Source organism: Petromyzon marinus, chromosome 21 (assembly GCF_048934315.1).
Source record: "Petromyzon marinus isolate PM22_M1 ecotype Great Lakes invasive population chromosome 21, UKy_Petmar_22M1.pri1.0, whole genome shotgun sequence".
In the NCBI taxonomy this organism is placed as follows: Eukaryota; Metazoa; Chordata; class Hyperoartia; order Petromyzontiformes; family Petromyzontidae; genus Petromyzon; species Petromyzon marinus.
Window position 1 is genome coordinate 3,389,135 of NC_133687.1, and position 25,081 is coordinate 3,414,215.

At 55.8% G+C, this 25,081-nt stretch overlaps 1 protein-coding gene across 1 annotated transcript in view; it reads right to left on the reverse strand.

Annotated features, from left to right (window-relative positions):
* Positions 1-25,081, reverse strand: part of LOC116944508 (uncharacterized) — a 64,987-nt gene that overhangs the window by 13,654 nt on the left and 26,252 nt on the right. Inside the window, exons 4-6 of the mRNA XM_076068415.1 lie at positions 8,456-8,527; positions 6,350-6,466; positions 567-593 (exon numbers count right to left, since the gene is read on the reverse strand). Of these exons, the coding sequence (XP_075924530.1) occupies positions 567-593; positions 6,350-6,466; positions 8,456-8,527 (216 nt within the window). The remainder of the gene's footprint in view (positions 1-566; positions 594-6,349; positions 6,467-8,455; positions 8,528-25,081) is intronic.

The window sequence follows — 25,081 nt, forward strand, 5'->3', positions numbered from 1 at the left end:
ACACACACCTGTACACACACACACGTGTACATGCCCAACCCGACCCCCCACCACACACAGGTTTGGGGGGGGTGTATTCATCGTGATCACGACTGTGAGTGTCACTGAGTCCAAAGACCCAGGAGGAGGGTCCTGCCCAGGTCTCACAGCAGCAGGGGGCGGGAGAGGGGGGAGGGAGAGGGGGGAGGGAGAGGGGGGTAGAGGGGGGAGGGGGGGTAGAGGGGGGAGGGGGGGTAGAGGGGGGAGGGAGAGGGGGGCGGGAGAGGGAGGAGAGGGGGGCGGGAGAGGGGGGCGGGAGAGGGGGGCGGGCGAGGGGGGAGGGAGAGGGGGGTAGAGGGGGGAGGGAGAGGGGGGAGGGAGAGGGGGGAGGGAGAGGGGGGGAGAGGAGGGGTAGAGGGGGGAGGGAGAGGGGGGCGGAAGAGGGGAGGAAGGGGAGGGGGAGGAAGGGGAGGGGGCCGGGGGGAGGGAGAGGGGAGGAAGGGGGGGCGGGGAGGGGGGCTGGGAGGGGGGCGGGGGGCGGGGGGAGGGGGGCGGGGGGCGGGGGGAGGGGGGCGGGGGGTCCTCACCTGAGCGCCTGGAGTTCCATTTGAACCCTGTGGAGAAGACAAATGGAGGGGTTCACTCACAGACATCGAGTTGCCAAGCCGCACTCGGCGTGCGGCTTCCCCGTCGCCACTCCTCCCTGCTGCACCCGATAGGGGTCAGGGTGCAGCAGCGGTGCGGGGTGATGGTGACAGCACTCGCCTCTACACTCGCCTCTACACTCGCCTCCACACTCGCCTCCACACTCGCCTCCACACTCGCCTCCACACTCGCCTCTACACTCGCCTCCACACTCGCCTCCACACTCGCCTCTACACTCGCCTCCACACTCGCCTCCACACTCGCCTCCACACTCCCCTCCACACTCGCCTCCACACTCGCCTCCACACTCGCCTCTACACTCGCCTCCACACTCGCCTCCACACTCGCCTCCACACTCGCCTCTACACTCGCCTCCACACTCGCCTCCACACTCGCCTCCACACTCCCCTCCACACTCGCCTCCACACTCGCCTCCACACTCGCCTCCACACTCGCCTCTACACTCGCCTCCACACTCGCCTCCACACTCGCCTCCACACTCGCCTCCACACTCGCCTCTACACTCGCCTCCACACTCGCCTCCACACTCGCCTCCACACTCCCCTCCACACTCGCCTCCACACTCGCCTCCACACTCGCCTCCACACTCGCCTCTACACTCGCCTCCACACTCGCCTCCACACTCCCCTCCACACTCGCCTCCACACTCGCCTCCACACTCGCCTCCACACTCCCCTCCACACTCGCCTCCACACTCGCCTCTACACTCGCCTCCACACTCGCCTCTACACTCGCCTCCACACTCGCCTCTACACTCGCTCGCACCGCATCGTGACTGTTCTCACGAACTTTGTTACCTCCCTGCTCACTCACCCACGAACTCAACCACTCAACCACTCAACCACGCACTCAACCACTCAACCACTCAACCACGCACTCAACCACTCAACCACTCAACCACGAACTCAACCACTCAACCACTCAACCACGCACTCAACCACTCAACCACTCAACCACGAACTCAACCACTCAACCACTCAACCACGCACTCAACCACTCAACCACTCAACCACGAACTCAACCACTCAACCACTCAACCACGCACTCAACCACTCAACCACTCAACCACGCACTCAACCACTCAACCACTCAACCACGCACTCAACCACTCAACCACTCAACCACGCACTCACCCACTCACTCAACCACTCAACCACGCACTCAACCACTCAACCACTCAACCACGCACTCAACCACTCAACCACTCAACCACTCAACCACGCACTCAACCACGAACTCAACCACTCAACCACTCAACCACGCACTCAACCACTCAACCACTCAACCACTCAACCACGCACTCAACCACTCAACCACTCAACCACGCACTCACCCACTCACTCAACCACTCAACCACTCAACCACGCACTCAACCACTCAACCACTCAACCACTCAACCACGCACTCAACCACTCAACCACTCACCCACTCACTCACCCACTCACTCATCCACTCACTCACCCACTCACTCACCCACTCACTCACCCATGCACTCACCCACGCACTCAACCACGCACTCAACCACGCACTCAACCACTCACTCAACCACTCATCCACGCACTCACCCACTCACTCACTCACCCACGCACTCACCCACGAACTAAACCACTCATCCACTCACTCACTCACCCACCCACTCACCCACGCACTCACCCACGCACTCAACCACGCACTCAACCACTCATCCACGCACTCAACCACTCACTCAACCACTCACTCACCCACGCACTCAACCACGCACTCAACTCATCCACGCACTCATCCACTCCCTCACCCACGCACTCAACCACGCACTCACCCACGCACTCAACCACGCACTCAACCACGCACTCAACCACGCACTCAACCACGCACTCAAACGCACTCAACCACGCACTCAACCACTCACTCATCCACTCACTCAACCACTGATCCACTCACTCACGCACGAACTCAACCACTCACTCAACCACGCACTCACCCACGCACTCAACCACTCACTCAACCACGCACTCAAACACGCACTCAACCACGCACTCAACCACTCACTCATCCACTCACTCAACCACTCATCCACTCACTCACGCACGAACTCAACCACTCACTCAACCACGCACTCACCCACGCACTCAACCACTCACTCAACCACGCACTCAAACACGCACTCAACCACGCACTCAACCACTCACTCATCCACTCACTCAACCACTCATCCACTCACTCAACCACTCACTCACCCACTCACTCAAACACTCACTCAACCACTCACTCAACCACTCACTCAACCACTCATCCACTCACTCACGCACGAACTCAACCACTCACTCATCCACTCACTCACCCACTCACTCACCCACTCACTCACCCATGCACTCACCCACGCACTCATCCACTCACTCATCCACTCACTCAACCACTCATCCACTCACTCACGCACGAACTCAACCACGCACTCTTTCAGTCACGCGTCGGCTCACTCACCCACTCAATCATCCAGCCACCTACTCACCCGCCTATCCACGTCCTCACTCACGCAATCGCTCCCACCTCTTCCTTCCAAGACGTCCAAGCCGAGCGGGGGGAGATTTCGACCAAAATAACCCTCGAGATAAATAGGGGATGGTGGTCTCTCTCTCCCCCTCTCTCTCTCCGCAGCTCCCCACTCGCATTGCCAGGCCCCTTCCGCCAGCAACGGCCGTGAGCCGAGCTATTGCAGTGCTGCGCCTTTACCTCTTTCAATAAATAAATAACCCGCCAGGGTTCACTTGCTGGGGGAAACGATTACGGCTTCTGTGCCGGGAAGCGAGGGGTATTTCTGGACGCCTCTCTTTGCCTACTCACTCTCTCACCATCATCATCATCATCCCATCACACCGACTCGCATTCAGCCAATTACAGACAATTACTCCGCTCGGCACGCACGCACGCTGCTGATGCTGCTGCTGATGCTGCCCTCTCGGAGAGAGAGAGGGGTGAGGGCGCTAAACCACAGCGCCACCGCTCCCCCAGCTGGGTTCCACGCAGCGAGGAGGGGGGGGAGGAGGAGGAGGGAGGGGGGGAGGAGGAGGGAGGGGGGGGAGGAGGAGGAGGGAGGGGGGGAGGTGGTGGTGGCTGCTCCGCTTCGTAAGAGTTAAAAATATACCTCGCTTGTTACGACTGTGTGAATGTGAGTGTGGGACTGTGTGGGACTGTGTGTGACTGTGTGTGACTATGTGTGTGTGGGTGAGTGAGTGAGAGGGTCTGTGAATGTGTGGGTGAGCGAGTGGGTCTGTGAATGTGTGGGTGAGCGAGTGGGTCTGTGAATGTGTGGGTGAGCGAGTGGGTCTGTGAATGTGTGGGTGAGTGAGTGGGTCTGTGAATGTGTGGGTGAGCGAGTGGGTCTGTGAATGAGTGGGTCTGTGAATGTGTGGGTGAGTGAGTGGGTCTGTGAGTGTGTGGGTGGGTGAGCGAGTGGGTCTGTGAATGTGTGAGTGAGTGGGTCTGTGAATGTGTGGGTGAGCGAGTGGGTCTGTGAATGTGTGGGTGAGCGAGTGGGTCTGTGAGTGTGTGGGTGAGTGGGTCTGTGAATGTGTGGGTGAGCGAGTGGGTCTGTGAATGTGTGGGTGAGCGAGTGGGTCTGTGAATGTGTGGGTGAGTCAGTGAGTCTGTGAATGAGTGGGTCTGTGAATGTGTGGGTCTGTGAATGTGTGGGTGAGCGAGTGGGTCTGTGAATGTGTGGGTGAGTGAGTGGGTCTATGTGAGTGTGTGGGTGAGTGAGTGGGTCTGTGAGTGTGTGGGTGAGCGAGTGAGTCTGTGAATGTGTGAGTGAGTGAGTCTGTGAATGTGTGGGTGAGTGAGTGGGTCTATGTGAGTGTGTGGGTGAGCGAGTGGGTCTGTGAATGTGTGGGTGAGCGAGTGGGTCTGTGAATGTGTGAGTGAGCGAGTGGGTCTGTGAATGAGTGAGTCTGTGAATGTGTGGGTGAGTGAATGGGTCTATGTGAGTGTGTGGGTGAGCGAGTGGGTCTGTGAGTGTGTGGGTGAGCGAGTGGGTCTGTGAATGTGTGGGTGAGCGAGTGGGTCTGTGAATGAGTGGGTGAGCGAGTGGGTCTGTGTGAATGTGTGGGTGAGCGAGTGGGTCTGTGTGAATGTGTGGGTGAGCGAGTGGGTCTGTGTGAGCGTGTATGTACGAGTGTCCTCAGTGAGCGAGCCTATGCGAGTGTGCATGCCTGCACGTGTCCATATGTGTGCATCTATACCTGTGTCGTTGTGCGTGTACATGTATGTCTATCCCCCACCACCCCTGAACCTCACTTAGCCCCCACCCTCCCCTCGCCAGTATTTCTCCACACAGCCGCAGAAAGCCCAATTAGGGGAATGTTTTGGGAGGAACGCCGCGCGCTCTGTAGAAGGCCGAGAGAGCGAGCGGCAGTAGCAGCAGCAGCACCTTGCAGATACAATCACGGAACGGGTCGCGTTTCAATCGTGGAATGCTCATGCCAGGCTCACAATGGCCGTGTCACCAACTCCGTGCCCGTGACCACTTAGGTCCGCCCTGAGTTCAAGCCCCGGGTGCAGGTGTGCCTCAACTCGCCCTCGATATCAAGTGGTTCGCAAGGGTCGTGTCCGGGATTGGTGGGGGGGGATGGGGGGGGGCACCTGGGTTCAGGACCTGGGTCAGGGTGTTGTCTCGAGGTTGGAATGTTCGTAATGTTCGTAATGGCCCTGGGCCAGCACCGCGGAGATTCTGGATTTCAGGATTCGGGACATTGGCTCTGAGCATCTCGCTGCGAACCTCCGCGACTAAACACAGGCAACAGCTGCCACCATGCGAAAAACTAACGAACTATTAAAAGGAATTTTTAACCTTTACCAGATAAGGCCCGACTGAGCTATGTAACTCTTTTTCAGAAGCGACCTGGCCACAAATGATAGCCCAGTGAAGCGGGCTTATCGCGTGGGAATTCACATCAGAAACCGCAAAGTCTAAACGCGGTGATGTTGATCCCAAAATGTGGAGGGAGAAACCGGAGGACCCGGAGGGAAAAACAATTCCACGCGAGCACGTGGAGATAAGAGACGCAAACTCCAAAAATTACAGCAGCAGGCATCAGGGTAGGGATGGAACCCACAACCTCCTGTAGACCAGGCGAGGTAGTTAACATCTCCTAGCCACCGTGATGATGATGAGAGACACGCAAACTCCAAATACACAGCAGATGGTGTCAAGGTAGGGATGGAACCTACAACCTCCTGTACCCCAGGCGAGGTAATTAACATCTCCTAGCCACCGTGATGATGATGATAGAGAGTCAGGGTCGGGATCGAACCCACGACCTCCTGTAGACCAGGCGAGGTAGTTAACATCTCATAGCCACCGTGATGATAGTCAGGGTCAAGATCGACCCCACACGACCTCCTGTATACCAGGCGAGGTAGTTAACATCTCATAGCCACTGTGATGATGATAGTCAGGGTCAAGATCGACCCCACACGACCTCCTGTATACCAGGCGAGGTAGTTAACATCTCATAGCCACCGTGATGATGATAGTTAGGGTCAAGATCGACCCCACACGACCTCCTGTACACCAGGCGAGGTAGTTAACATCTCATAGCCACCATCATGGAGGAGCTGAGGCTCCTCCATGAGTTTGAGTACTTCACCCGGCCAATCATTCACTTCCTCTTCCCATTTCCCATCTTCATGCGAGTCCACCAACCCTGACTCCCCGACCCCCGTCACCCACCGGGGTGCCTGGGCTCCCTCGGGGTCCGTCTTTGCCGGTGTCTCCTGGGGGGCCCCTTGGCCCAGGGGGCCCGGGGGGGCCGGGGGGGCCGGGGGGGCCACTCACCCCGGGGTCACCCTAACAGAGACGGGCGGGGGGGGGGGAGAGAGAGTCGGGGAGTGAGTCGGGTGTGAGTGTGAGTCGGGGTGTGTGAGTCGGGGTGTGTGAGCATGAGTTGGGTGTGAGTGTGAGTCGGGGTGTGTGAGTGTGAGTCGGGGGTGTGAGTGTGAGTCGGGGGTGTGAGTGTGAGTCGGGTGTGAGTGTGAGTCGGGGGTGTGTGTGTGAGTCGGGGGTGTGAGTGTGAGTCGGGGGTGTGAGTGTGAGTCGGGGGTGTGAGTCGGGTGTGAGTGTGAGTCGGGGTGTGTGAGCGTGAGTCAGGGGTGTGAGTGTGAGTCGGGGTGTGTGAGCGTGAGTCGGGTGTGTGAGTGTGAGTCGGTGAGTGTGAGTCGGGGTGTGTGAGCGTGATTCGGGTGTGTGAGTGTGAGTCGGGTGTGTGAGTGTGAGTCGGGTGTGTGAGTGTGAGTCGGGTGTGTGAGTGTGAGTCGGGTGTGTGAGTGTGAGTGTGAGTCGGGTGTGTGAGTGTGAGTCAGATGTGTGAGTGTGAGTCGGGTGTGTGAGTCGGGTGTGTGAGTGTGAGTGTGAGTCGGGTGTGTGAGTCGGGTGTGTGAGTGTGAGTGTTAGTCGGGTGTGTGAGTGTGAGTCAGGTGTGTGTGAGTCGGGTGTGTGAGTGTGAGTCGGGGGTGTGAGTGTGAGTCGGGTGTGAGTGTGAGTCGGGGGTGTGTGTGTGAGTCGGGGGTGTGAGTGTGAGTCGGGGGTGTGAGTGTGAGTCGGGGGTGTGAGTCGGGTGTGAGTGTGAGTCAGGGTGTGTGAGCGTGAGTCGGGTGTGAGTGTGAGTCGGGTGGGGGTGTGAGTCGGGGAGTGTGAGTGTGAGTCGGTGAGTGTGAGTCAGGGATGTGAGTGTGAGTCGGGGTGTGTGAGCGTGAGTCGGGTGTGTGAGTGTGAGTCGGTGAGTGTGAGTCGGGGTGTGTGAGCGTGATTCGGGTGTGTGAGTGTGAGTCGGGTGTGTGAGTGTGAGTCGGTGAGTGTGAGTCGGGTGGGGGTGTGAGTCGGGGAGTGTGAGTGTGAGTCGGGGTGTGTGAGCATGAGTCGGGTGTGAGTGTGAGTCGGTGAGTGTGAGTCAGGAGTGTGAGTGTGAGTCGGGGTGTGTGAGTCAGGAGTGTGAGTGTGAGTCGGGGTGTGTGAGCATGAGTCGGGTGTGAGTGTGAGTCGGGTGTGATTGTGAGTCGGGGAGTGTGAGTCAGGGGTGTGAGTGTGAGTCGGGTGTGTGAGTGTGAGTCGGGGTGTGTGAGCGTGAGTCGGGTGTGTGAGTGTGAGTTGGTGAGTGTGAGTCGGGGCGTGTGAGCGTGAGTCGGGTGTGTGAGTGTGAGTCGGGTGTGTGAGTGTGAGTCGGTGAGTGTGAGTCGGGTGTGAGTGTGAGTCGGGTGTGAGTGTGAGTCGGGGGTGTGAGTGTGAGTCGGGGGTGTGAGTGTGAGTCGGGGGTGTGAGTCGGGTGTGTAAGTTGGGTGTGAGTGTGAGTCGGGGAGTGTGAGTCGGGTGTGAGTGTGAGTCGGGGGTGTGAGTCGAGTGTGAGTGTGAGTCGGGGTGTGTGAGCGTGAGTGGAGTGTGAGTGTGAGTCGGTGATTGTGAGTCGGGTGTGAGTGTGAGTCGGGTGTGAGTGTGAGTCGGTGAGTGTGAGTCGGGTATGAGTGTGAGTCGGTGAGTGTGAGTCGGGGGTGTGAGTGTGAGTCGGGGGTGTTAGTGTGAGTCGGGGGTATGAGTGTGAGTCGGGGGTGTGAGTCGGGGAGTGGGTGTGAGTCGGGGAGTGGGTGTGAGTCAGGGAGTGAGTGTGAGTCGGGGGTGTGAGTCGGGTGGTGAGTGTGAGTCGGGTGGTGAGTGTGAGTTGGGGTGTGAGTCGGGGAGTGAGTGTGAGTCGGCAGTGTGAGTCAGGGCGTGTGAGTCGGGGGTGTGAGTGTGAGTTGGGGGGTTGTGAGTGTGAGTCGGGGAGTGTGAGTCGGGGGTGTGAGTCACCTTAAAGAAGTGTCGCTTGATGATCTGCTGGTCGCTTGTCAGGAACCCAGCGTTGGCGCGAGGAAAAACCATCTAGAGACAGTCAGCAACAAGGACTCAACAGACAGCACACAAACTGTGTGGTGAGTCTGTGGGTCTCTGTGTGGTGAGTCTGTGGGTCTCTGTGTGGTGAGTCTGTGGGTCTCTGTGTGGTCAGTCTACTGAGCTGTGTGGTGAGTCTGTGGGTCTCTGTGTGGAGAGTCTGTGGTTCTCTGTGTGGTGAGTCTATGGGTCTCTGTGTGGTGAGTCTACTGAGCTGTGTGGTGAGTCTTTGGGTCTCTGTGTGGTGAGTCTGTGGTTCTTTGTGTGGTGAGTCTATGGGTCTATGTGTGGTGAGTCTGTGGGTCTCTGTGTGGTGAGTCTGTGGGTCTCTGTGTGGTGAGTCTGTGGGTCTCTGTGTGGTGAGTCTGTGGTTCTCTGTGTGGTGAGTCTATGGGTCTCTGTGTGGTGAGTCTGTGGGTCTCTGTGTGGTGAGTCTTTGGGTCTCTGTGTGGTCAGTCTGTGGGTCTCTGTGTGGTCAGTCTACTGAGCTGTGTGGTGAGTCTGTGGGTCTTTGTGTGGTGAGTCTGTGGTTCTCTGTGTGGTGAGTCTATGGGTCTCTGTGTGGTGAGTCTGTGGGTCTCTGTGTGGTTAGTCTGTGGGTCTCTGTGTGGTGAATCTGTGGGTCTCTGTGTGGTGAGTATATTGAGCTGTGTGGTGAGTCTGTGGGTCTCTGTGTGGTGAGTCTGTGGGTCTCTGTGTGGTCAGTCTTCTGAGCTGTGTGGTGAGTCTGTGGGTCTCTGTGTGGTGAGTCTGTGGGTCTCTGTGTGGTGAGTCTGTGGGTCTCTGTGTGGTGAGTCTGTGGGTCTCTGTGTGGTCAGTCTACTGAGCTGTGTGGTGAGTGTGAGGGTCTCTGTGTGGTGAGTCTATGGGTCTCTGTGTGGTGAGTCTGTGGGTCTCTGTGTGGTGAGTCTGTGGGTCTCTGTGTGGTGAGTCTGTGGGTCTCTGTGTGGTGAGTCTATGGGTCTCTGTGTGGTGAGTCTGTGGGTCTCTGTGTGGTGAGTCTGTGGGTCTCTGTGTGGTGAGTCTGTGGGTCTCTGTGTGGTGAGTCTGTGGGTCTCTGTGTGGTCAGTCTTCTGAGCTGTGTGTTGAGTCTGTGGGTCTCTGTGTGGCGAGTCTGTGGGTCTCTGCGTGGTGAGTCTGTGGGTCTCTGTGTGGTCAGTCTGTGGGTCTCTGTGTGGTGAGTCTAGGGTCTCTGTGCGGTGAGTCTGTGGGTCTCTGTGTGGTGAGTCTGTGGGTCTCTGTGTGATGAGTCTGTGGGTCTCTGTGTGGTGAGTCTGTGGTTCTATGTGTGGTGAGTCGGTGGGTCTCTGTGTGGTGAGTCTACTGAGCTGTGTGGTGAGTCTGTGGGTCTCTGTGTGGTGAGTCTGTGGGTCTCTGTGTGGTGAGTCTGTGGGTCTCTGTGTGGTGAGTCTACTGAGCTGTGTGGTGAGTCTGTGGGTCTCTGTGTGGTGAGTCTGTGGGTTTCTGTGTGGTGAGTCTGTGGGTCTCTGTGTCGTCAGTTTTCTGAGCTGTGTGGTGAGTCTGTGGGTCTCTGTGTGGTGAGTCTGTGGGTCTCTGTGTGGTGAGTCTGTGGGTCTCTGTGTGGTGAGTCTGTGGGTCTCTGCATGGTCAGTCTACTGAGCTGTGTGGTGAGTCTGTGGGTCTCTGTGTGGTGAGTCTGTGGGTCTCTGTGTGGTGAGTCTGTGGGTCTCTGTGTGGTGAGTCTGTGGGTCTCTGTGTGGTGAGTCTGTGGGTCTCTGTGTGGTGAGTCTGTGGGTCTCTGTGTGGTCAGTCTTCTGAGCTGTGTGGTGAGTCTGTGGGTCTCTGTGTGGTGAGTCTGTGGGTCTCTGTGTGGTGAGTCTGTGGGTCTCTGTGTGGTGAGTCTGTGGGTCTCTGTGTGGTCAGTCTACTGAGCTGTGTGGTGAGTCTGTGGGTCTCTGTGTGGTGAGTCTGTGGGTCTCTGTGTGGTGAGTCTGTGGGTCTCTGTGTGGTGAGTCTGTGGGTCTCTGTGTGGTGAGTCTGTGGGTCTCTGTGTGGTGAGTCTGTGGGTCTCTGTGTGGTCAGTCTTCTGAGCTGTGTGGTGAGTCTGTGGGTCTCAGTGTGGCGAGTCTGTGGGTCTCTGTGTGGTGAGTCTGTGGGTCTCTGTGTGGTCAGTCTGTGGGTCTCTGTGTGGTGAGTCTATGGGTATCTGTGTGGTGAGTCTGTGGGTCTCTGTGTGGTGAGTCTGTGGGTCTCTGTGTGATGAGTCTGTGGGTCTCTGTGTGGTGAGTCTGTGGGTCTCTGTGTGGTGAGTCTGTGGGTCTCTGTGTGGTGAGTCTACTGAGCTGTGTGGTGAGTCTGTGGGTCTCTGTGTAGTGAGTCTGTGGGTCTCTGTGTGGTGAGTCTGTGGGTCTCTGTGTGGTGAGTCTACTGAGCTGTGTGGTGAGTCTGTGGGTCTCTGTGTGGTGATGAATCTGTGGGTCCCTCTGTGGTGAGTCTGTGGGTCTCTGTGTGGGGAGTCTGTAGGTCTCTGTGTGGTCAGTCTACTGAGCTGTGTGGTGAGTCTGTGGGTCTCTGTGTAGTGAGTCTGTGGGGCTCTGTGTGGTGAGTCTGTGGGTCTCTGTGTGGTGAGTCTGTGCGTCTCTGTGTGGTGAGTCTGTGGTTCTCTGTGTGGTGAGTCTATGGGTCTCTGTGTGGTGAGTCTGTGGGTCTCTGTGTGGTGAGTCTGTGGGTCTCTGTGTGGTGAGTCTGTGGGTCTCTGTGTGGTGAGTCTGTGGGTCTCTGTGTGGTGAGTCTGTGGGTCTCTGTGTGCTGAGTCTGTGGGTCTCTGTGTGGTGAGTCTGTGCGTCTCTGTGTGGTGAGTCTGTGGGTCTCAGTGTGGTGAGTCTGTGGGTATCTGTGTGGTGAGTCTGTGGGTATCTGTGTGGTGAGTCTATGGGTCTCTGTGTGGTGAGTCTGTGGGTCTCTGTGTGGTCAGTCTACTGAGCTGTGTGGTGAGTCTGTGGGTCTCTGTGTGGTGAGTCTGTGGGTCCCTGTGTGGTGAGTCTGTGGGTCTCTGTGTGGTCAGTCTGTGGGTCTCTGTGTGGTGAGTCTATGGGTCTCTGTGTGGTGAGTCTGTGGGTCTCTGTGTGGTGAGTCTGTGGGTCTGTGTGTGGTGAGTCTGTGGGTCTCTGTGTGGTGAGTCTGTGGGTCTCTGTGTGGTGAGTCTGTGGGTCTCTGTGTGGTGAGTCTGTGGGTCTCTGTGTGGTGAGTCTGTGGGTCTCTGTGTGGTGAGTCTGTGGGTCTCTGTGTGGTGAGTCTGTGGGTCTCTGTGTGGTCAGTCTGTGGGTCTCTGTCTGGTGAGTCTGTGGGTCTCTGTGTGGTGAGTCTGTGGGTCTCTGTGTGGTGAGTCTGTGGGTCTCTGTGTGGTGAGTCTGTGGGTCTCTGTATGGTGAGTCTGTGCGTCTCTGTGTGGTTAGTCTGTGGGTCTCTGTGTGGTGAGACTGTGGGTCTCTGTGTGGTGAGTCTGTGGGTCTCTGTGTGGTGAGTCTGTGCGTCTCTGTGTGGTGAGTCTGTGGGTCTCTGTGTGGTGAGTCTGTGGGTCTCTGTGTGGTGAGTCTGTGGTTCTCTGTGTGGTGAGTCTATGGGTCTCTGTGTGGTGAGTCTGTGGGTCTCTGTGTGGTCAGTCTACTGAGCTGTGTGGTGAGTCTGTGGGTCTCTGTGTGGTGAGTCTGTGGGTCCTTGTGTGGTGAGTCTGTGGGTCTCTGTGTGGTCAGTCTGTGGGTCTCTGTGTGGTGAGTCTGTGGGTCTCTGTGTGGTGAGTCTGTGGGTCTCTGTGTGGTGAGTCTGTGGGTCTCTGTGTGGTGAGTCTGTGGGTCTCTGTATGGTGAGTCTGTGCGTCTCTGTGTGGTGAGTCTGTGGTTCTCTGTGTGGTGAGTCTATGGGTCTCTGTGTGGTGAGTCTATGGGTCTCTGTGTGGTGATTCTATGGGTCTCTGTGTGGTGAGTCTGTGGGTCTCTGTGTGATGAGTCTATGGGTTTCTGTGTGGTGAGTCTATGGATCTCTGTGTGGTGAGTCTGTGGGTCTCTGTGTGGTGAGTCTGTGGGTCTCTGTGTGATGAGTCTATGGGTTTCTGTGTGGTGAGTCTATACGTATCTGTGTGGTGAGTTTGTGGGTCTCTGTGTGGTGATTCTATGGGTCTCTGTGTGGTCAGTCTACTGAGCTCCGTTTGGTGAGTCTATGGGTCTCTGTGTGGTCAGTCTACTGAGTTCTGTGTGGTGAGTCTATGGGTCTCTGTGTGGTGAGTCTATGGGTCTCGGTGTGGTGAGTCTATAGGTTTCTGTGTGGTGAGTTTGTGGGTCTCTGTGTGGTGAGTCTATGTGTCTCTCTGTGGTGAGTCTGTGGGTCTCTGTGTGGTGAGTTTATGGGTCTCTGTGTGGTGAGTCTATAGGTATCTGTGTGTGAGTCTGTGGGTCTCTGTGTGGTGAGTCTATGGGTCTCTGTGTCGTGAGTCTATGGGTCTCAGTGTGGTGAGTCTATGGGTTTCTGTGTGGTGAGTCTATAGGTATCTGTGTGGTGAGTCTGTGGGTCTCTGTGTGGTGAGTCTGTGGGTCCCTGTGTGGTGAGTCTGTGGGTCTCTGTGTGGTCAGTCTGTGGGTCTCTGTGTGGTGAGTCTGTGGGTCTCTGTGTGGTGAGTCTGTGGGTCTCTGTGTGGTGAGTCTGTGGGTCTCTGTGTGGTGAGTCTGTGGGTCTCTGTGTGGTGAATCTATGGGTCTCTGTGTGATGAATCTATGGGTCTCTATGTGATGAGTCTATGGGTCTCTGTGTGGTGAATCTATGGGTCTCTGTGTGATGAAGATATGGGACTCTATGTGATGAGTCTATGGGTCTCTGTGTGGTGAATCTATGGGTCTCTATGTGATGAATCTATCGGTCTCTGTGTGGTGAGTCTGTGGGTCTCTGTGTGGTGAGTCTGTGGGTCCCTGTGTGGTGAGTCTGTGGGTCTCTGTGTGGTCAGCCTGTGGGTCTCTGTGTGGTGAGTCTGTGGGTCTCTGTGTGGTGAGTCTGTGGGTCTCTGTGTGGTGAGTCTGTGGGTCTCTGTGTGGTGAGTCTGTGGGTCTCTGTGTGGTGAATCTATGGGTCTCTGTGTGATGAATCTATGGGTCTCTATGTGATGAGTCTATGGGTCTCTGTGTGGTGAATCTATGGGTCTCTGTGTGATGAATCTATGGGTCTCTATGTGATGAGTCTATGGGTCTCTGTGTGGTGAATCTATGGGTCTCTGTGTGATGAATATATGGGACTCTATGTGATGAGTCTATGGGTCTCTGTGTGGTGAATCTATGGGTCTCTGTGTGATGAATCTATGGGTCTCTATGTGATGAGTCTATGGGTCTCTGTGTGGTGAGTCTGTGGGTCTCTGTGTGGTCAGTCTACTGAGCTGTGTGGTGAGTCTGTGGGTCTCTGTGTGGTGAGTCTGTGGGTCTCTGTGTGGTGAGTCTGTGGGTCTCTGTGTGGTGAGTCTGTGGGTCTCTGTGTGGTGAGTCTGTGGGTCTCTGTGTGGTGAGTCTGTGGGTCTCTGTGTGGTCAGTCTTCTGAGCTGTGTGGTGAGTCTGTGGGTCTCTGTGTGGTGAGTCTGTGGGTCTCTGTGTGGTGAGTCTGTGGGTCTCTGTGTGGTGAGTCTGTGGGTCTCTGTGTGGTCAGTCTACTGAGCTGTGTGGTGAGTCTGTGGGTCTCTGTGTGGTGAGTCTGTGGGTCTCTGTGTGGTGAGTCTGTGGGTCTCTGTGTGGTGAGTCTGTGGGTCTCTGTGTGGTGAGTCTGTGGGTCTCTGTGTGGTGAGTCTGTGGGTCTCTGTGTGGTCAGTCTTCTGAGCTGTGTGGTGAGTCTGTGGGTCTCAGTGTGGCGAGTCTGTGGGTCTCTGTGTGGTGAGTCTGTGGGTCTCTGTGTGGTCAGTCTGTGGGTCTCTGTGTGGTGAGTCTATGGGTATCTGTGTGGTGAGTCTGTGGGTCTCTGTGTGATGAGTCTGTGGGTCTCTGTGTGGTGAGTCTGTGGGTCTCTGTGTGGTGAGTCTGTGGGTCTCTGTGTGGTGAGTCTACTGAGCTGTGTGGTGAGTCTGTGGGTCTCTGTGTGGTGAGTCTGTGGGTCTCTGTGTGGTGAGTCTGTGGGTCTCTGTGTGGTGAGTCTACTGAGCTGTGTGGTGAGTCTGTGGGTCTCTGTGTGGTGATGAATCTGTGGGTCCCTGTGTGGTGAGTCTGTGGGTCTCTGTGTGGGGAGTCTGTAGGTCTCTGTGTGGTCAGTCTACTGAGCTGTGTGGTGAGTCTGTGGGTCTTTGTGTAGTGAGTCTGTGGGGCTCTGTGTGGTGAGTCTGTGGGTCTCTGTGTGGTGAGTCTGTGCGTCTCTGTGTGGTGAGTCTGTGGTTCTCTGTGTGGTGAGTCTATGGGTCTCTGTGTGGTGAGTCTGTGGGTCTCTGTGTGGTGAGTCTGTGGGTCTCTGTGTGGTGAGTCTGTGGGTCTCTGTGTGGTGAGTCTGTGGGTCTCTGTGTGGTGAGTCTGTGGGTCTCTGTGTGCTGAGTCTGTGGGTCTCTGTGTGCTGAGTCTGTGCGTCTCTGTGTGGTGAGTCTGTGGGTCTCTGTGTGGTGAGTCTGTGGGTATCTGTGTGGTGAGTCTGTGGGTATCTGTGTGGTGAGTCTATGGGTCTCTGTGTGGTGAGTCTGTGGGTCTCTGTGTGGTCAGTCTACTGAGCTGTGTGGTGAGTCTGTGGGTCTCTGTGTGGTGAGTCTGTGGGTCTCTGTGTGGTGATTCTATGGGTCTCTGTGTGGTGAGTCTGTGGGTCTCTGTGTGATGAGTCTATGGGTTTCTGTGTGGTGAGTCTATACGTATCTGTGTGGTGAGTTTGTGGGTCTCTGTGTGGTGATTCTATGGTTCTCTGTGTGGTCAGTCTACTGAGCTCCGTTTGGTGAGTCTATGGGTCTCTGTGTGGTCAGTCTACTGAGTTCTGTGTGGTGAGTCTATGGGTCTCTGTGTGGTGAGTCTATGGGTCTCGGTGTGGTGAGTCTATAGGTTTCTGTGTGGTGAGTTTGTGGGTCTCTGTGTGGTGAGTCTATGAGTCTCTCTGTGGTGAGTCTGTGGGTCTCTGTGTGGTGAGTTTATGGGTCTCTGTGTGGTGAGTCTATAGGTATCTGTGTGTGAGTCTGTGGGTCTCTGTGTGGTGAGTCTATGGGTCTCTGTGTCGTGAGTCTATGGGTCTCAGTGTGGTGAGTCTATGGGTTTCTGTGTGGTGAGTCTATAGGTATCTGTGTGGTGAGTCTGTGGGTCTCTGTGTGGTGAGTCTGTGGGTCCCTGTGTGGTGAGTCTGTGGGTCTCTGTGTGGTCAGTCTGTGGGTCTCTGTGTGGTGAGTCTGTGGGTCTCTGTGTGGTGAGTCTGTGGGTCTCTGTGTGGTGAGTCTGTGGGTCTCTGTGTGGTGAGTCTGTGGGTCTCTGTGTGGTGAATCTATGGGTCTCTGTGTGATGAATCTATGGGTCTCTATGTGATGAGTCTATGGGTCTCTGTGTGGTGAATCTATGGGTCTCTGTGTGATGAATATATGGGACTCTATGTGATGAGTCTATGGGTCTCTGTGTGGTGAATCTATGGGTCTCTATGTGATGAATCTATGGGTCTCTGTGTGGTGAGTCTGTGGGTCTCTGTGTGGTGAGTCTGTGGGTCCATGTGTGGTGAGTCTGTGGGTCTCTGTGTGGTCAGCCTGTGGGTCTCTGTGTGGTGAGTCTGTGGGTCTCTGTGTGGTGAGTCTGTGGGTCTCTGTGTGGTGAGTCTGTGGGTCTCTGTGTGGTGAGTCTGTGGGTCTCTGTGTGGTGAATCTATGGGTCTCTGTGTGATGAATCTATGGGTCTCTATGTGATGAGTCTATGGGTCTCTGTGTGGTGAATCTATGGGTCTCTGTGTGATGAATCTATGGGTCTCTATGTGATGAGTCTATGGGTCTCTGTGTGGTGAATCTATGGGTCTCTGTGTGATGAATATATGGGACTCTATGTGATGAGTCTATGGGTCTCTGTGTGGTGAATCTATGGGTCTCTGTGTGATGAATCTATGGGTCTCTATGTGATGAGTCTATGGGTCTCTGTGTGGTGAGTCTGTGGGTCTCTGTGTGGTCAGTCTACTGAGCTGTGTGGTGAGTCTGTGGGTCTCTGTGTGGTGAGTCTGTGGGTCTCTGTGTGGTGAGTCTGTGGGTCTCTGTGTGGTGAGTCTGTGGGTCTCTGTGTGGTGAGTCTGTGGGTCTCTGTGTGGTGAGTCTGTGGGTCTCTGTGTGGTCAGTCTTCTGAGCTGTGTGGTGAGTCTGTGGGTCTCTGTGTGGTGAGTCTGTGGGTCTCTGTGTGGTGAGTCTGTGGGTCTCTGTGTGGTGAGTCTGTGGGTCTCTGTATGGTCAGTCTACTGAGCTGTGTGGTGAGTCTGTGGGTCTCTGTGTGGTGAGTCTGTGGGTCTCTGTGTGGTGAGTCTGTGGGTCTCTGTGTGGTGAGTCTGTGGGTCTCTGTGTGGTGAGTCTGTGGGTCTCTGTGTGGTGAGTCTGTGGGTCTCTGTGTGGTCAGTCTTCTGAGCTGTGTGGTGAGTCTGTGGGTCTCAGTGTGGCGAGACTGTGGGTCTCTGTGTGGTGAGTCTGTGGGTCTCTGTGTGGTCAGTCTGTGGGTCTCTGTGTGGTGAGTCTATGGGTATCTGTGTGGTGAGTCTGTGGGTGTCTGTGTGGTGAGTCTGTGGGTCTCTGTGTGATGAGTCTGTGGGTCTCTGTGTGGTGAGTCTGTGGGTCTCTGTGTGGTGAGTCTGTGGGTCTCTGTGTGGTGAGTCTACTGAGCTGTGTGGTGAGTCTGTGGGTCTCTGTGTGGTGAGTCTGTGGGTCTCTGTGTGGTGAGTCTGTGGGTCTCTGTGTGGTGAGTCTACTGAGCTGTGTGGTGAGTCTGTGGGTCTCTGTGTGGTGATGAATCTGTGGGTCCCTGTGTGGTGAGTCTGTGGGTCTCTGTGTGGGGAGTCTGTAGGTCTCTGTGTGGTCAGTCTACTGAGCTGTGTGGTGAGTCTGTGGGTCTTTGTGTAGTGAGTCTGTGGGGCTCTGTGTGGTGAGTCTGTGGGTCTCTGTGTGGTGAGTCTGTGCGTCTCTGTGTGGTGAGTCTGTGGTTCTCTGTGTGGTGAGTCTATGGGTCTCTGTGTGGTGAGTCTGTGGGTCTCTGTGTGGTGAGTCTGTGGGTCTCTGTGTGGTGAGTCTGTGGGTCTCTGTGTGGTGAGTCTGTGGGTCTCTGTGTGCTGAGTCTGTGGGTCTCTGTGTGGTGAGTCTGTGGGTCTCTGTGTGGTGAGTCTGTGGGTCTCTGTGTGGTGAGTCTGTGGGTATCTGTGTGGTGAGTCTGTGCGTATCTGTGTGGTGAGTCTATGGGTCTCTGTGTGGTGAGTCTGTGGGTCTCTGTGTGGTCGGTCTACTGAGCTGTGTGGTGAGTCTGTGGGTCTCTGTTTGGTGAGTCTGTGGGTCCCTGTGTGGTGAGTCTGTGGGTCTCTGTGTGGTCAGTCTGTGGGTCTCTGTGTGGTGAGTCTATGGGTCTCTGTGTGGTGAGTCTGTGGGTCTCTGTGTGGTGAGTCTGTGGGTCTCTGTGTGGTGAGTCTGTGGGTCTCTGTGTGGTGAGTCTGTGGGTCTCTGTGTGGTGAGTCTGTGGGTCTCTGTGTGGTGAGTCTGTGGGTCTCTGTGTGGTGAGTCTGTGGGTCTCTGTGTGGTGAGTCTGTGGGTCTCTGTGTGGTCAGTCTGTGGGTCTCTGTCTGGTGAGTCTGTGGGTCTCTGTGTGGTGAGTCTGTGGGTCTCTGTGTGGTGAGTCTGTGGGTCTCTGTGTGGTCAGTCTTCTGAGCTGTGTGGTGAGTCTGTGGGTCTCTGTGTGGTGAGTCTGTGGGTCTCTGTGTGGTGAGTCTGTGGGTCTCTGTGTGGTGAGTCTGTGGGTCTCTGTGTGGTCAGTCTACTGAGCTGTGTGGTGAGTCTGTGGGTCTCTGTGTGGTGAGTCTGTGGGTCTCTGTGTGGTGAGTCTGTGGGTCTCTGTGTGGTGAGTCTGTGGGTCTCTGTGTGGTGAGTCTGTGGGTCTCTGTGTGGTGAGTCTGTGGGTCTCTGTGTGGTCAGTCTTCTGAGCTGTGTGGTGAGTCTGTGGGTCTCAGTGTGGCGAGTCTGTGGGTCTCTGTGTGGTGAGTCTGTGGGTCTCTGTGTGGTCAGTCTGTGGGTCTCCGTGTGGTGAGTCTATGGGTATCTGTGTGGTGAGTCTGTGGGTCTCTGTGTGGTGAGTCTGTGGGTCTCTGTGTGATGAGTCTGTGGGTCTCTGTGTGGTGAGTCTGTGGGTCTCTGTGTGGTGAGTCTGTGGGTCTCTGTGTGGTGAGTCTACTGAGCTGTGTGGTGAGTCTGTGGGTCTCTGTGTGGTGAGTCTGTGGGTCTCTGTGTGGTGAGTCTGTAGGTCTCTGTGTGGTGAGTCTACTGAGCTGTGTGGTGAGTCTGTGGGTCTCTGTGTGGTGATGAATCTGTGGGTCCCTGTGTGGTGAGTCTGTGGGTCTCTGTGTGGGGAGTCTGTAGGTCTCTGTGTGGTCAGTCTACTGAGCTGTGTGGTGAGTCTGTGGGTCTCTGTGTAGTGAGTCTGTGGGGCTCTGTGTGGTGAGTCTGTGGGTCTCTGTGTGGTGAGTCTGTGCGTCTCTGTGTGGTGAGTCTGTGGTTCTCTGTGTGGTGAGTCTATGGGTCTCTGTGTGGTGAGTCTGTGGGTCTCTGTGTGGTGAGTCTGTGGGTCTCTGTGTGGTGAGTCTGTGGGTCTCTGTGTGGTGAGTCTGTGGGTCTCTGTGTGGTGAGTCTGTGGGTCTCTGTGTGCTGAGTCTGTGGGTCTCTGTGTGGTGAGTCTGTGCGTCTCTGTGTGGTGAGTCTGTGGGTCTCTGTGTGGTGAGTCTGTGGGTATCTGTGTGGTGAGTCTGTGGGTATCTGTGTGGTGAGTCTATGGGTCTCTGTGTGGTGAGTCTGTGGGTCTCTGTGTGGTCAGTCTACTGAGCTGTGTGGTGAGTCTGTGGGTCTCTGTGTGGTGAGTCTGTGGGTCCCTGTGTGGTGAGTCTGTGGGTCTCTGTGTGGTCAGTCTGTGGGTCTCTGTGTGGTGAGTCTATGGGTCTCTGTGTGGTGAGTCTGTGGGTCTCTGTGTGGTGAGTCTGTGGGTCTCTGTGTGGTGAGTCTGTGGGTCTCTGTGTGGTGAGTCTGTGGGTCTCTGTGTGGTGAGTCTGTGGGTCTCTGTGTGGTGAGTCTGTGGGTCTCTGTGTGGTGAGTCTGTGGGTCTCTGTGTGGTGAGTCTGTGGGTCTCTGTGTGGTGAGTCTGTGGGTCTCTGTGTGGTCAGTCTGTGGGTCTCTGTCTGGTGAGTCTGTGGGTCTCTGTGTGGTGAGTCTGTGGGTCTCTGTGTGGTGAGTCTGTGGGTCTCTGTGTGGTGAGTCTGTGGGTCTCTGTATGGTGAGTCTGTGCGTCTCTGTGTGGTTAGTCTGTGGGTCTCTGTGTGGTGAGTCTGTGGGTCTCTGTGTGGTGAGTCTGTGGGTCTCTGTGTGGTGAGTCTGTGCGTCTCTGTGTGGTGAGTCTGTGGGTCTCTGTGTGGTGAGTCTGTGGGTCTCTGTGTGGTGAGTCTGTGGTTCTCTGTGTGGTGAGTCTATGGGTCTCTGTGTGGTGAGTCTGTGGGTCTCTGTGTGGTCAGTCTACTGAGCTGTGTGGTGAGTCTGTGGGTCTCTGTGTGGTGAGTCTGTGGGTCCCTGTGTGGTGAGTCTGTGGGTCTCTGTGTGGTCAGTCTGTGGGTCTCTGTGTGGTGAGTCTGTGGGTCTCTGTGTGGTGAGTCTGTGGGTCTCTGTGTGGTGAGTCTGTGGGTCTCTGTGTGGTGAGTCTGTGGGTCTCTGTATGGTGAGTCTGTGCGTCTCTGTGTGGTGAGTCTGTGGTTCTCTGTGTGGTGAGTCTATGGGTCTCTGTGTGGTGAGTCTGTGGGTCTCTGTGTGGTGAGTCTGTGCGTCTCTGTGTGGTGAGTCTGTGGGTCTCTGTGTGGTGAGTCTGTGGGTATCTGTGTGGTGAGTCTGTGGGTATCTGTGTGGTGAGTCTATGGGTCTCTGTGTGGTGAGTCTGTGGGTCTCTGTGTGGTCAGTCTACTGAGCTGTGTGGTGAGTCTGTGGGTCTCTGTGTGGTGAGTCTGTGGGTCCCTGTGTGGTGAGTCTGTGGGTCTCTGTGTGGTCAGTCTGTGGGTCTCTGTGTGGTGAGTCTATGGGTCTCTGTGTGGTGAGTCTGTGGGTCTCTGTGTGGTGAGTCTGTGGGTCTCTGTGTGGTGAGTCTGTGGGTCTCTGTGTGGTGAGTCTGTGGGTCTCTGTGTGGTGAGTCTGTGGGTCTCTGTGTGGTGAGTCTGTGGGTCTCTGTGTGGTGAGTCTGTGGGTCTCTGTGTGGTGAGTCTGTGGGTCTCTGTGTGGTGAGTCTGTGGGTCTCTGTGTGGTCAGTCTGTGGGTCTCTGTCTGGTGAGTCTGTGGGTCTCTGTGTGGTGAGTCTGTGGGTCTCTGTGTGGTGAGTCTGTGGGTCTCTGTGTGGTGAGTCTGTGGGTCTCTGTATGGTGAGTCTGTGCGTCTCTGTGTGGTTAGTCTGTGGGTCTCTGTGTGGTGAGTCTGTGGGTCTCTGTGTGGTGAGTCTGTGGGTCTCTGTGTGGTGAGTCTGTGCGTCTCTGTGTGGTGAGTCTGTGGGTCTCTGTGTGGTGAGTCTGTGGGTCTCTGTGTGGTGAGTCTGTGGTTCTCTGTGTGGTGAGTCTATGGGTCTCTGTGTGGTGAGTCTGTGGGTCTCTGTGTGGTCAGTCTACTGAGCTGTGTGGTGAGTCTGTGGGTCTCTGTGTGGTGAGTCTGTGGGTCCCTGTGTGGTGAGTCTGTGGGTCTCTGTGTGGTCAGTCTGTGGGTCTCTGTGTGGTGAGTCTGTGGGTCTCTGTGTGGTGAGTCTGTGGGTCTCTGTGTGGTGAGTCTGTGGGTCTCTGTGTGGTGAGTCTGTGGGTCTCTGTATGGTGAGTCTGTGCGTCTCTGTGTGGTGAGTCTGTGGTTCTCTGTGTGGTGAGTCTATGGGTCTCTGTGTGGTGAGTCTATGGGTCTCTGTGTGGTGATTCTATGGGTCTCTGTGTGGTGAGTCTGTGGGTCTCTGTGTGATGAGTCTATGGGTTTCTGTGTGGTGAGTCTATGGATCTCTGTGTGGTGAGTCTGTGGGTCTCTGTGTGGTGAGTCTGTGGGTCTCTGTGTGATGAGTCTATGGGTTTCTGTGTGGTGAGTCTATACGTATCTGTGTGGTGAGTTTGTGGGTCTCTGTGTGGTGATTCTATGGGTCTCTGTGTGGTCAGTCTACTGAGCTCCGTTTGGTGAGTCTATGGGTCTCTGTGTGGTCAGTCTACTGAGTTCTGTGTGGTGAGTCTGTGGGTCTCTGTGTGGTGAGTCTGTGGGTCTCTGTGTGGTGAGTCTGTGGGTCTCTGTGTGGTGAGTCTGTGGGTCTCTGTGTGGTGAGTCTGTGGGTCTCTGTGTGCTGAGTCTGTGGGTCTCTGTGTGGTGAGTCTGTGCGTCTCTGTGTGGTGAGTCTGTGGGTCTCTGTGTGGTGAGTCTGTGGGTATCTGTGTGGTGAGTCTGTGCGTATCTGTGTGGTGAGTCTATGGGTCTCTGTGTGGTGAGTCTGTGGGTCTCTGTGTGGTCGGTCTACTGAGCTGTGTGGTGAGTCTGTGGGTCTCTGTTTGGTGAGTCTGTGGGTCCCTGTGTGGTGAGTCTGTGGGTCTCTGTGTGGTCAGTCTGTGGGTCTCTGTGTGGTGAGTCTATGGGTCTCTGTGTGGTGAGTCTGTGGGTCTCTGTGTGGTGAGTCTGTGGGTCTCTGTGTGGTGAGTCTGTGGGTCTCTGTGTGGTGAGTCTGTGGGTCTCTGTGTGGTGAGTCTGTGGGTCTCTGTGTGGTGAGTCTGTGGGTCTCTGTGTGGTGAGTCTGTGGGTCTCTGTGTGGTGAGTCTGTGGGTCTCTGTGTGGTCAGTCTGTGGGTCTCTGTCTGGTGAGTCTGTGGGTCTCTGTGTGGTGAGTCTGTGGGTCTCTGTGTGGTGAGTCTGTGGGTCTCTGTGTGGTCAGTCTTCTGAGCTGTGTGGTGAGTCTGTGGGTCTCTGTGTGGTGAGTCTGTGGGTCTCTGTGTGGTGAGTCTGTGGGTCTCTGTGTGGTGAGTCTGTGGGTCTCTGTGTGGTCAGTCTACTGAGCTGTGTGGTGAGTCTGTGGGTCTCTGTGTGGTGAGTCTGTGGGTCTCTGTGTGGTGAGTCTGTGGGTCTCTGTGTGGTGAGTCTGTGGGTCTCTGTGTGGTGAGTCTGTGGGTCTCTGTGTGGTGAGTCTGTGGGTCTCTGTGTGGTCAGTCTTCTGAGCTGTGTGGTGAGTCTGTGGGTCTCAGTGTGGCGAGTCTGTGGGTCTCTGTGTGGTGAGTCTGTGGGTCTCTGTGTGGTCAGTCTGTGGGTCTCCGTGTGGTGAGTCTATGGGTATCTGTGTGGTGAGTCTGTGGGTCTCTGTGTGGTGAGTCTGTGGGTCTCTGTGTGATGAGTCTGTGGGTCTCTGTGTGGTGAGTCTGTGGGTCTCTGTGTGGTGAGTCTGTGGGTCTCTGTGTGGTGAGTCTACTGAGCTGTGTGGTGAGTCTGTGGGTCTCTGTGTGGTGAGTCTGTGGGTCTCTGTGTGGTGAGTCTGTAGGTCTCTGTGTGGTGAGTCTACTGAGCTGTGTGGTGAGTCTGTGGGTCTCTGTGTGGTGATGAATCTGTGGGTCCCTGTGTGGTGAGTCTGTGGGTCTCTGTGTGGGGAGTCTGTAGGTCTCTGTGTGGTCAGTCTACTGAGCTGTGTGGTGAGTCTGTGGGTCTCTGTGTAGTGAGTCTGTGGGGCTCTGTGTGGTGAGTCTGTGGGTCTCTGTGTGGTGAGTCTGTGCGTCTCTGTGTGGTGAGTCTGTGGTTCTCTGTGTGGTGAGTCTATGGGTCTCTGTGTGGTGAGTCTGTGGGTCTCTGTGTGGTGAGTCTGTGGGTCTCTGTGTGGTGAGTCTGTGGGTCTCTGTGTGGTGAGTCTGTGGGTCTCTGTGTGGTGAGTCTGTGGGTCTCTGTGTGCTGAGTCTGTGGGTCTCTGTGTGGTGAGTCTGTGCGTCTCTGTGTGGTGAGTCTGTGGGTCTCTGTGTGGTGAGTCTGTGGGTATCTGTGTGGTGAGTCTGTGGGTATCTGTGTGGTGAGTCTATGGGTCTCTGTGTGGTGAGTCTGTGGGTCTCTGTGTGGTCAGTCTACTGAGCTGTGTGGTGAGTCTGTGGGTCTCTGTGTGGTGAGTCTGTGGGTCCCTGTGTGGTGAGTCTGTGGGTCTCTGTGTGGTCAGTCTGTGGGTCTCTGTGTGGTGAGTCTATGGGTCTCTGTGTGGTGAGTCTGTGGGTCTCTGTGTGGTGAGTCTGTGGGTCTCTGTGTGGTGAGTCTGTGGGTCTCTGTGTGGTGAGTCTGTGGGTCTCTGTGTGGTGAGTCTGTGGGTCTCTGTGTGGTGAGTCTGTGGGTCTCTGTGTGGTGAGTCTGTGGGTCTCTGTGTGGTGAGTCTGTGGGTCTCTGTGTGGTGAGTCTGTGGGTCTCTGTGTGGTCAGTCTGTGGGTCTCTGTCTGGTGAGTCTGTGGGTCTCTGTGTGGTGAGTCTGTGGGTCTCTGTGTGGTGAGTCTGTGGGTCTCTGTGTGGTGAGTCTGTGGGTCTCTGTATGGTGAGTCTGTGCGTCTCTGTGTGGTTAGTCTGTGGGTCTCTGTGTGGTGAGTCTGTGGGTCTCTGTGTGGTGAGTCTGTGGGTCTCTGTGTGGTGAGTCTGTGCGTCTCTGTGTGGTGAGTCTGTGGGTCTCTGTGTGGTGAGTCTGTGGGTCTCTGTGTGGTGAGTCTGTGGTTCTCTGTGTGGTGAGTCTATGGGTCTCTGTGTGGTGAGTCTGTGGGTCTCTGTGTGGTCAGTCTACTGAGCTGTGTGGTGAGTCTGTGGGTCTCTGTGTGGTGAGTCTGTGGGTCCCTGTGTGGTGAGTCTGTGGGTCTCTGTGTGGTCAGTCTGTGGGTCTCTGTGTGGTGAGTCTGTGGGTCTCTGTGTGGTGAGTCTGTGGGTCTCTGTGTGGTGAGTCTGTGGGTCTCTGTGTGGTGAGTCTGTGGGTCTCTGTATGGTGAGTCTGTGCGTCTCTGTGTGGTGAGTCTGTGGTTCTCTGTGTGGTGAGTCTATGGGTCTCTGTGTGGTGAGTCTATGGGTCTCTGTGTGGTGATTCTATGGGTCTCTGTGTGGTGAGTCTGTGGGTCTCTGTGTGATGAGTCTATGGGTTTCTGTGTGGTGAGTCTATACGTATCTGTGTGGTGAGTTTGTGGGTCTCTGTGTGGTGATTCTATGGGTCTCTGTGTGGTCAGTCTACTGAGCTCCGTTTGGTGAGTCTATGGGTCTCTGTGTGGTCAGTCTACTGAGTTCTGTGTGGTGAGTCTATGGGTCTCTGTGTGGTGAGTCTATGGGTCTCGGTGTGGTGAGTCTATAGGTTTCTGTGTGGTGAGTTTGTGGGTCTCTGTGTGGTGAGTCTATGTGTCTCTCTGTGGTGAGTCTGTGGGTCTC